This window comes from Electrona antarctica (assembly GCF_951216825.1).
Source record: "Electrona antarctica genome assembly, chromosome: 13".
NCBI classification, from domain to species: Eukaryota; Metazoa; Chordata; class Actinopteri; order Myctophiformes; family Myctophidae; genus Electrona; species Electrona antarctica.
This window is the reverse complement of record NC_136794.1, coordinates 12,045,097-12,057,132: the sequence shown is the minus strand read 5'-3', so window position 1 is coordinate 12,057,132 and position 12,036 is coordinate 12,045,097. Positions and strand designations below refer to the sequence as shown.

The 12,036-nt window shown below is 44.6% G+C and overlaps 1 protein-coding gene across 2 annotated transcripts in view; it reads right to left on the bottom strand.

The window, feature by feature from the left end:
* kdm6a (lysine (K)-specific demethylase 6A) overlaps nt 1-12,036 on the bottom strand; it is a 63,364-nt gene that overhangs the window by 41,505 nt on the left and 9,823 nt on the right. The window contains exons 3-7 of one of the 2 annotated variants that reach the window (XM_079518796.1): nt 11,749-11,857; nt 11,395-11,444; nt 7,765-7,823; nt 5,740-5,784; nt 913-1,033 (exon numbers count right to left, since the gene is read on the bottom strand). In XM_079518796.1, coding sequence (XP_079374922.1) covers nt 913-1,033; nt 5,740-5,784; nt 7,765-7,823; nt 11,395-11,444; nt 11,749-11,857 — 384 coding nt within the window. The remainder of the gene's footprint in view (nt 1-912; nt 1,034-5,739; nt 5,785-7,764; nt 7,824-11,394; nt 11,445-11,748; nt 11,858-12,036) is intronic. The other variant, XM_079518797.1, reaches the window with a different exon arrangement.

Sequence of the window (12,036 nt, the reverse complement as noted above, 5' to 3'; positions counted from 1 at the left end):
CTCTCTCAGGGTAAAAAATCCCAAACTGCCAACGAAGTCCTTTGGCAGGTAATGCAGTGGTATTCCACTTCAGGGGTTCTCAACGTTTTTGGCCGGGGACCCCCGGAAATGCTTTGGCAATGTCTCGGGACCCCCGCCCCGCCCCCTCCCGACCCCCAATATAAATTGACTGCTACAATAACCTTAAACCATTTTGGGCGGGAACCCCTTTTGGTGTTTTAAGCATGGTTATAATTTAGCTATTGAAAAATAGCAGATCTACAAGCTCATAGCGCGCCACCGAGTGGCGCGCTACGAGCTTGTAGGTCTGCTATTTTTGAAAAATCGTGAAAATTAAAATTAAAAAAAAATATATATATATATATTTTTTGAAAATAATTTGGGGACCCCCTAAAATAATTTGGCGACCCCCCGAGGGGTCGCGACCCACGGGTTGAGAACCCCTGCCCTATTCAAGCCCAGTCAGACGTACAGTTATGGTTAGGTCTGCTGTAAGGCCTGAGGTCCGTCTGTGCAGGACAAAGGCCAGGATCAGATAGCTCCCCCGTCCCCCTGAAGGGAACCAGCACTCTCAGACAACAATGGATCCATAGGCTCCAGCCGGATCACAGCTCTCCGTTACTATCTGGACATGGTGTCAATAGACAGCAGGCCAGGCCCAGGGACAAGCAGACGGGACAGATGATCCACACACCTTTGTTCACGTGGGGACCAACAGAGGCAAACACTACTTCAGACCGAAAATAACCTTTTATGATTACACGTTAGGCTGAACAATACAAACGAGGATGAATAGGAATTTATTCTGCCACACTGATGTCTCCATCACCCCGGTGGGTCATCTGCTGGTCCTGCCGTCAGCTGACCAAAACTGAAAATTCACCGCAATGCTGTGTGTTGTTATATACATACCTTTAAGCTTGACTCATAGTCTGTGTTGACTTTGAACATGAGGCCCAGTCTCAGGTGGATCTCTTTAGCGCGGGAGAAACCGGGGTCAATGTACAGCACCTCCTGGAATGCCTTGATCGCCCTGCAGAGGACGGAGACAGATGGCACACATTCAGTACAGGCTCAGGGTTTCCTGCACAATGTTATTGGCATGGCGCCGCGCCATGCTTGAAATAAATCGTGCCATGCTTAGCTGCAAAAAAAGGGGAAAACAAATATTTTTTCCCTTTTTTTAGGGGGGCTAGTGAATCATATGAAATGTCCAGTACCTCCCCAGTGCCTCCCCAGTGCCAGCCCAGGGCCTCCCCAGTGTCTGTCCCCAGTGCCTCCCCCAGTGTCTGCCCAGTGTCCCCCAGTGCCTCCCCATGCAGTGTCCCCCCAGTGCCTCCCCAGTGACTCCCCAGTGCCTCCCCAGTGCCTCCCCAGTGTCCCCCCCGTGTCTGCCCAGTGTCCCCCCCGTGCCTCCCCAGTGTCTGCCCAGTGCCTCCCCAGTGTCTCCCCAGTGTCTGTCCCCAGTGCCCCCCCGTGCCTCCCCAGTGTCTGTCCCCAGTGCCCCCCCGTGCCTCCCCAGTGTCTGTCCCCAGTGCCTCCCCAGTGTCTGCCCAGTGCCTCCCCAGTGCCTCCCCAGTGTCCCCCCAGTGCCCCCCCAGTGTCCCCCCAGTGCCTGCCCAGTGCCTCCCCAGTGTCTCCCCAGTGCCTCCCCAGTGCCTCCCCAGTGCCTCCCCAGTGTCTGCCCAGTGTCTGCCCAGTGCCTCCCCAGTGCCTGCCCAGTGCCTCCCCAGTGTCTGCCCAGTGCCTCCCCATGCAGTGTCCCCCTAGTGCCTCCCCAGTGTCAATACAAATTAATCTTAATTAATTAAATTAATCTTATTCATTAATTAAAATGTTCAAAGGCCGCGCGCCAGAAGGTCCCCCCCCCCCCCCCCCCCCCGTGCCCAGCACCATGCCAAAGCTTTTTCCTGCAGGAAACACTGGTGATTGTATTGTAATAATGATGTTTAACACTAAAATGAATATCCCTGCATCTGGATTTCTGGAAACAAGTCACCTTGTCAGGGTGATTCTATTCCACAAAGCAAACTCGTTTTCACAAACACGGTCAAAAATCACACATTTACGTTGTATCAGTGAGAGAAGCTGTCTAAATGGACGACCCAAGATATGCATTTTTGCACTCTAGTGAATACACAGAGCACCACTGAAATGTTCCCACTTCTATGCAACAGACAGTAAAAAAGAAAAAGGCGATTTCATCCAACACTGATTTTAGCAAAAACATTTTGACGACTTTCTAAGAGTGAGAGTGTATGATTGCGAGATAGGCGCTCGCAATGGCTTTGTACACAATCCCCGCCAGGATTAATTAAAGAATGATTACTATATGCCAGGATATCCCCCTGTTCAACCCTTATTTTGAAGATCCAAAACACAGCGACCGGATGTTGTGTCAACTTAATACTTTCAGCGCAATTGCCGAAAACCTTTGTCAATTGAAGCCTAATTTTGATACTAACACTTAACGCCATTGCCGAAGCCCTTCGGCAATTGCGCTTTTATAGAGCGTTCGATTGCTCGAGCCAAACCGCTACTTACGTTAGCCGGTTAGCTAGCTGTGTTGCCCATCTTAGATCGTCGTCGCCATAATAATCCATTCTATTCATTTCTTTCAATCGCCTGTATCTCCTATTCCTTGTCCCAGATGGCATTTTGGTCAAAACAGCGTTTCTTTGACGGCACAGAGCTGACGATCTGGAGCTCTGCAGAGCTCCGGTCTGGATTCACAATGTAAACAAGGCCGGCCCAGCTCCGTGTAAATTCCTAATTTAAGACTACTGCGCGTGGAGTGGAGCGGAAATGGCGGCTTTTCAAAATAAAAGCTCAAATGCTGGCGTGAATTAGATCCTAATTTTTCAATAAATGATAGCGCTGAAAGGGTGTGTTTGTGTGTTGTCTCGACCGGTTGTTGTTCTCTGCCTGGAGCATGAGAAGTACAGGCCGGCGCCATTACTGCGACCGATAGGCTCCGTGCAATAAGCGTTACCAGAAATGCTGCCTGGAGTGGGGATTTGGAGTCTAAAGCGACTGAAAACGTGTGTGCACGCACAATCAAGATGGCGCAGTCCAGTCTTATGGCTAACAACAGATAGCCATCCGAAGCTAATGTGAGTAGTCTTTCCACTAGAGCGGATCACATTTATACAACTGAATTAACCTAACCTACGTATTTTGGCGCTTGTCGACAATGAACGTAGGCTAGGGCATTCACTTCTAGTCATTTTTACTAGTTGACTAGTTTACTAGTCGACTAACTACATATTTGTTTTGGAAATAAATATTTGTACATTTAAAAACCGTGTACATTGGTGACTAACTATAATCTACTGATCTTGAGGCCTACAAAATCGGGGGGGGGATAACGTTTTTTTTTCTTTCTTATCAACTAGTCAACTAGTACCAACAAGGTCGACTAGTGGATTTACTAGTCGACTAGTAAACTAGTTGCTTAATGCCCTAACGTAGGCCACATTTTTGGCGGGATTGTGTTAAGTCTGTTTGCAGCCAGAATCACGGCATAATTTTGACTAGATTTCTAGTTTGAATTAACCCATTAAAACCGGGAAAGCATCTGTGTAATTTTTCGGACACGCGCGCACCGCTCGAAAATGTTTGAGAACTACTGATTTGGAAGGCATTTGTAGAATCAACGTCAGGTATTAATGGGTTAAACCAGGGGAGGAACAGGTGGTGGTGATGGGTGCAGGGAGCAGGAAAGAATGGGAGAAGAGAGGCTGAAATGATGAGTAAAGTGCAAGCATTGCCGTCACCTTGACAACAAAAAGCCTCTCCTCCACAACATAAAACAGACTAATGAATAACAGATTCCAAATGAAGCCACTTACTGAGTACTTTTAACAACAATGGCAGTCACATGACAGCATGAACCCCCTTCCCCAGCAGGAGATAGAAGAGTACTGAGCTCTCTGCTGGCTCACACACACACACACACACACGCACACACAGCACACACACACAAACACACAATGTGCTACTCCGAGGGAAAACGCTCTGAACTCATTGGCCCCCTTTTTTTCCCCTCCCTCCTCCTCACTTATCTGTTCCCTCCCACTCTCCCTCCCTTCCCTGTGTTCCCTCTCTCCCTGCCTGGCTCCAGAATGTATGCTTGGCGTGTCTTTCCTCTGCCTAGTACTCGATAGGCTGTGGCACAGAGCGTAAGGCTGACTCTAACCAGCAGATAAACTAAGGCAGGGGTTCTCAACCCGTGGGTCCCAAAATTGTTTTTATTTTACTTTCATTTTTGCAACTGAATTGCTGGAAAATGGAAATTAAGAGTGTACATACTAGTACACAGTGCATGCATAAACTTTCCGTAATTATTATATCTGGTTTCAGTATTTAATTATGATGTATTTTCGCTATTATTAAGGCTATTGTAGTGGTCAAATTTGTATTGGGGGAGGGGGGCGGGGCGGGAGTTGCGAGACACGGCCAAAGCATTTCCGGGGGTCCCCAGCCAAAAACGTTGAGAACCCCTGAACTAAGGAATACCCTAGGCTCCCTAGCCTCCCTCTGACGGAGGGCAGCTGAGGACAGCACCAGGTCTACCTCTCAATGTCTGCCAAATAACACAGTTTAGCTTTGCTAATAGAGGGCATGCGCATGCATAAAATTAGTGGAAAATCGAGTGGCAATGTGAGTTACAAAGTGACCGAGTTTAACGTTGTTTAATGCAATCAGATAGGACTTTTATTTTGGTTGTATGGGCTGTCAAGGCCAGAAAAGTATTTTTCTATGCGTTCCCGCATAACCTCAGAGTATGATGATGGTGTCACGCGCATACCCCCTATAGCGATGGCGCTTTAAGTGCTACGTTACAAATTATCCAACTTTGGACAGTGTTCGTCTTGCACGGTCACCACCAAAACTCATTCAGGCCTTGCATGACCTACTACAACCATGTGATGTATACAAGTTAATTTGGCGGTAGCCAACAAGCAGGACCACTTATATCTTGTGCCTCTCCATAATGAGAGTCGGTGAGCTAGCGCTGCACCAGAGCTGTGAAGTAACATTCACCATCTGACAGCTCAGCATTCCTTTTGGGTGACGTAATTTCTGCCCTAGAGAAACCCAGTTGACCCGCTAGCCTCCCATCCCCCCCGTTCACACACACACACACACATTTCCCTGGCCTGGGAGATTGGGACATGTAAACTTGGCAGAGCAACAGCATTGGAAGACTTCACGGCTGAGGATGCAGTGGCTTTTTTTGGGGGGGGGGGGGATAAGTCAAGCAGAAACGTGGAGAGTGGGAGGCAGGGAGCAGAGGCCATGGGGAGCTGGGGGGGTTGGGGGAGCTGGGGCACAGAGCAAAGGGAGGCGAGGAGGCCCGGTTCAGAACCAGTGCAGCGTGTACACCAGATGAATGCTGCCTCATTAGCCTAGCCATGGTAATGGACAACACAGCCAAGGTGAGGAACGCAGTGGAGCCTCAGCATTGACTTGCACCAGTCTGATGAAAGAGACCCCAGCACTCTTTAGTTAAATGCTAAAAAAGAAATCACGATATTTTATCTACAGCTAATCCAGTTTTGCCCAAATAGCAGCAGCATTGAACTAGCTAGGTCCAATGAGACAGACAGATGTGGCTTAATGTACTGCACAAACTACAAACCATTAGGGCTCTAAATGTACAAACGGCCCAACATACACACATTCCTACAGTATGGGCTTCTACATGAGCTAAACCAAGGTAGGTAGTGGGCCTACCTTCTCTGTCCTGCCTGGGCCTCTGCTGAGGGGGGCTGCTCTGGCCTGGACAGTGAGAGAGGGAAGGGACCTGCAGCAGTCAATATTAAGCCTTGCCATCGACACCTTCCACCACTAAACTACAATGTGTCACATTTATTAGGGCTGAACGATATTTCGTCATCGTATGGTTACCTAGATATGAAAATGCGAGAGATCCATATTCGCGATATGGACGATGTCAATCCCTTGCCGTGCATGTAAGCTAGAAGCTACAGGAATATACCGCTTAAGTCAATAACAACTCCCTTTGATTTTTCGCCAGTGCCAAAGGAAAATCACCCCTCTGTTTCTCTGCACGCCGAGTCTTGGGACAGGTGGGCACTGAGCATGTGCATGCGATGAGCATACATGCTTGTCTCAGATTGCTCATTCCTCCTACTTGCTCGCTCAAAGAAAATTAATTTCTGGGTGCCATCTGAAAAGTCCTAAATGCAGCAAGCCGTTTGCCAAAACCTTGCGCAATCCGTATGAAAAGTTTGTTTACATTGGTTGGTCGGACTGACATCCATTTGTTTCGAGATCAGTAATTTGCAATGACTAAGCTTAGCATGTTCATCAAGTCAGAGCCAATGGAGCTGCTTCACATGCATCAAATGAACAGTTATGTTTTGACTTCCGGTCAGCCTTCAAAAAAGAAAGTGTTCATCAAGTCGTAGAAAACCAAACATTTTCACAGGTTGCTACAAAAATAAAATATCAAACAACAAATGTGAACCCATCATATCATATAACTATTTAAATAGTTGGACATGAATATTGAGATATGAAATGTTGTCCATATCGTTCAGCCCTAGTTTGAACAAAAACTGTGGAGGAAAAAAAAACATTTATAAAGCTGAAACAAAAACAGAATTGAGTAGGTAAACCATGTTTGTCCACACAAAACACCATATTTTCTTCTTTTTACTTTATTATGTTTTACTAGAAAACATCTCATGTCAGCTATAAACTGAAATACATTGTGGGGGGGGGGGGGGACTACTAAAACCAAAGTAGAAAACGTTGCAAATCCAGACTTAACTTTAACTAGCAAACACACCATGACAAATAAACTAAAATAGAGTTAACTAAAAGGAACAAATCATACAAAACAGTAAACACAAAACAAAACTGTAATAATGTAGCTGCTATTTAAAAATCACTATCAGCTAGGATGAAAATCTGGGTGACAAAGTTGAGCTGAGCCAAGCAGTGGCTCCTCAAACTTGTCATGTTAGACTCCAGCCCTTACAAAGGCAGACTTCTCCACGAGGATGTCCAACCAACCATAAAACACTGCTGAGCAAAGACTTATGGTGGCTGCAGTTTGAAAACCCTGAGCCAGCATCTCCATCTATGGTAAACACAGTACACACACACACGCTTAGAACTAACTTGGGAAAACAACAAACCCCAGTGCTTGAACTTGGCCAAACAGCTGGGCTGCTTGAAAGGCCACAAGTGGTGGAAAGCCACAGCAGGGACTGAATGCATTTTCTAAGGTGACCGTGAACCCATTATTCCAAAGAGGATAGTTCAAACAGGGACACAATCACACTGACCCCAGTGCCCTTCCTCTGTGTGTGTGCGCGTGTGCATGTGTGCACGTGTCTGTGTGTCTGTCTGTGCACGTTAGTTTACAACTGCCTCCCCCAAAGTCAATACAGAGGATATGATAGGTGCGCGACAGCTTTCAAACAAACTCACTCCCCTGCAAACACAAGGTCTGCAATAGAATATGAAGGAGATATACTGCCTCCTTGTTCCTCCCGCTTTGGACACTTATCTCTCTTTTCAAATTACAAACCTAAGCTAAACTAGGACAGAGAGGCAACAAACAACAAACATTTGCATGTTATTGACAAAGCTATGTGACCCTAGAGAATTAATAATACAATCACACAAAGGAGGCCAAAACAAAAAAATGGGATTGAGAATCTGAAATAGGAACAGAACTAGCGGAGAAAACACAACACAGAGGCTTTTTCACATTGAAGTACTTACCATTGAAATGCATTGTAATGGAAGTAAACCATGCCAAGGCCATACAGAAAGGCAGCATTCTGAAAGAAAGAAAACAAAAAACAATATAAAACAAGGATAGTAACTGTGTTGTAACAGAATAAATCAGACATCAAGTAATAGTTGTTCAGAAACCAAAAATGTCAAAACAATTTCTTAGCCTAGTTATGAACTGTGACCTCTCTTTAATAGTGTAAAAGAGGCAGGCAGATACTCGATGAAAGTATTGTGGAGGCATGGCATTCGTCTGACAGCCCATTGTTCTGAACTGGATTACCAGCCAAGGTGCCTGGACCGCTGAGCCACGGCCCAGGTCACTTCTTATAACGGGCCTTCGGACTAAAAGGTAGCTCTCCACCAAACAGACGACTACAGACTGGCAGTTGAATAAATTCGGGGGATCAATTGGTTGGAAGGTGTGAAAGAAAAGTAGCTGAATGCACCTGAGATTCGACACAGACAGACGATGCTAAAATGGTGCTATGGTAATGGTGCTAAAATTAGCCTATGGCTTGATGTTACACACATGAAGTTCATGAACATCCTTAAATCATTGGAGAAATTATAAAGGTCTATGGGGACGCATATTCTTAGAACATAAATAACTCTGATTCTTCTTTTTAGACCAAAAACAAGCTTGATTTGCGGCTCCTTTCTCTAAACAATATGATCCTAGCTTACATAAAATATGTTTTGGGAGGATTAAATGACAATCGTTAAACAGCAGGTTTTTACTTCCCGGTTCTCGGTTTCCGGCCAAATCTAAGAGCCTCGTCCATTGAGTTATGTGTGGCATGAGCGCCACTCTGAGCCACCACTAGAAGGCGGTCAATGAGTTAAAGGTATATTCAGTGATTTCACTTAATTCAAATATCACTTATCGTTTCTTATTTTTTGGATAATCCTCCCTACTATAAAGCGTGGTGACCATATAAAGAGTTCCTCCCTGTCCCCAGTTAACCCCTGGGGTCAAAAAACCCTAGTTTCGGTTTGGGCTTTGGGTGGCAAAGCCTTCATCCAATCAGGATGAGAGGGGCCTTCCTCCAATCATGATCGAGTGGGGTGGGCCTTGGTGCATGTGCTGTTGGTCTGTTGTACTTCCCCCACTGTAGAGCGTGTGCATGTGCACATCTTGTTACCGGGTGGACCGGGGTTTTTTTCCAAATCACCCAAATCACTGAATGCTCCTTTAAGACTGGGTGCCGCTGCAGTGTTACTTTATCTCTCATTGGCCTCAGGTCTAAATGGGTTAAGGGGAAAGTAATATGGCTCTACGACAATAAAACTTCTGCATTTAATCTCTGGACAACTTAAGTATTTTAAAATGTTACGCTTACAAGAAGAGGCCCTCTTTGTTGTTATGGAGTACTTTGTTCGAGGAGTACGGTTGGAAATAACGAAACTTCTGAACGAGCTGAAGTCACAGTGAGTAGAAAGGACAACAACAGACATCACAACGCAATAGGCTAATGATAGGCTCATTAATCAGACAGCGTTGCTTGCCAAAAAGAGGTGATCTCACAATGTGTCATGACTCATGATGCTTGTAGATCGGCTATTTTTGGCAAGCAACACCTTTGGATTGAATGGATTCAGTCATAGGGAGGGGATTTCTCCAGTGACACAGACACAGGGCCATATTTTTTTGTCTTAACGGTTGCCTCGGCCCGGGGATCAATAAAGGTCTATTTACTTTTGGCCATTTACCGTTCTAGTCATGGCCGCGGGAAGATATTCACAGTAGGAGGTGCTGCCGCAAAATGCGCGTGCACACGCCTCGTGCACATGCATTTTCGCACATTTTCACGTGGAAAAGTGGCTTTTACTTTCCCTCTCCACACGCATGAGCAAACGGACACAGGCAATTAACCAGGATAAGGCGCAGATACTGTGATACAGCATATTTATTCTGTTTTGATTAATAAGTTATTATTATTTTCCTCCGCCATGGTTCTAGTCTCAATTGTAAGCTGATATATGCAAAGCATCAAATGTAAGACAGACTTATAAGAAAGTTCCCTACTACTGCCTCTGCCGCGTAGGACAAACGGTTGAGACAAACTTATTCTCTGCAGCCCAAATTAGGCACAGGATTTGAGTTTGTGTGGATAGTGCAAGTTTCATATTATAGCAGGAAATTACCATCCAAGATATCACTGAGATGTTTCAACCACCAAACCTCTTTTTGTTACCATTATATTATTATATTATATTGTAGCTTTCACAAAGTCCTCTCTGTAACACACATTCAGTACCATTACTCCATAGTTACCACCAGACATCAGTGGATACATGGTCTCAAATGGCTGGAGAAATCTTTAGAATATAACCTGGAGTGCCGAATACAGCTGTACTGTTCTTCAACGCTGGCCGAAGCAGACTATGCAGAACGGATATATATTAATTTTGCACTCAATACTTGGTCTGGGCCACCATGGTCAGTACACCAGTTACTAGTAGTTTTAATTTGGACGCATATAGACTCACTCAGACAGCCACACTAGCCCTGTCCTAGTAACCGTGACATGATCAATAAAGCCTTGCCAAAGAGCTCATAAAAGGCCTGAGCGAGTGAGTCAACCCAGTCCAAGGCAAACCTTCTCACCCACAGTCAGTGAAGACTTGGGAGCCCATGGCTGCCAGTCCCATTCACTGTCAAACTCCAGACACCTCTACTATTGGTAAGACCCCAACATGCACCCACGTTGGTAGCCAGGAAATGACAGGCTAGACAGTGTCCCATCATGGCTGATTGGATCGCTTATGTCTAGGACACAAATAGACTGAAACTTTGGTACTGTAGACATTTGCCCACAGATGAGTAATAATTTCTACATTCGGATGTGCTCTTTATCTGTGACTAAAAATCAGTTCATAAGTTCAAAGTGTCCATTAGATATATTATGCCGCCACATTCTCAGACACATGCATCATAAAAGGTCCAGGTTAAGAATTTAAATGACCAGAATTATATGAAAAGCAGTCAAAGTTAAGCTAGATGACCACACACACACTTTTCTTTTTTGCTTATGCCTGAAAACTATTAAAATATGACCACTTAAACATTTCACAGTCAACAGTACACTTTGAGGGGATGTTTTATAAAATAGCCATCAAAATGTCATAGAAATAAGTGAAGGTTCAAACTTTGCAAGCTATTCCCGTTTACAGTAATTCACATAATGCATTAAGAAAAGACAAAGTGAAAGATTTGGGGCGCACCTAAATGCACCAGTATTGCAACGACTGTAAAAAATAGTTATTCTGTAGCCCTGCAGTAATGTGCATTTCTTTGAAAACCATTAGTAATGACAAGTGAAAACATTCAATCCAAACACTAATCTAAATTAAAAAAAAATGGCTGTGGGTTTTCTTAATTTCTTTGCTGAAACCAAATCAAACACTGTTTGGTTAGCTCGCTACATCCAAACAAATATGCTGGTCTGCAATAAAATAAATTGTTTCAAACTTTTAAGCCCATCATTGGTTCAGTGTCAAGTATAGACAAGAGATCTGTACAGAAATAGGTGCATTGAATGCAAACAGTTGAAGTAGATGTTGTATCTACTTCAACTGTTTGCAGTGCAGTGTTGAAGTGTTGACTGAACTCACCTTCCAGTAGTCAGACTGTAAACTGTAGTACCTCTGGTATGCAGATAATGCTGAGAGAAATGGAGAGATGGAAAAAAGAACATGATACAGAAAGAGAGAAGGCAACAGGGGAAGATGGGTGCAGTTAGTCACAATATCACACACACAAATGCCCTACATATTTAAAATCAGCTGTGCCTGAGCATTGACCAATTTGTGTATTGCCGGGTCTCATACAGAATCGCTTTTCCATGAATCAGATTTTCTATAGTTATATAGCAATAGCATATACTGATAAATAGACAATACTTTCTTTGTAGGCTCTATATAAAAACACTGACAGTAAGTGTGCAAAATAGAGAGAGGGATAGAGACCTTTTGGATAGTCCTCGAGTAATAGGTTGAAGTGACCCAGTTGACAGAACATCTCTGCGTCCACTTTCCCCTCTGCTTTCAGGATGAGCGCATCGTAGCAGCTGACAGCCTGGAAGAGGGTAAACGGCACAGTGTGGTTAAAGTAGGGTGGGCATATTTTCAACCCCCCAAAAGGGGACCCTTAACCCATTCAGGCCTGACCTCAAAATTAAAAAATATATATTCTAAATCCTCCAGTTTTCTGAAATAAATATTTTCACGATTTAAAAAAAATAGCAGACCTACAAG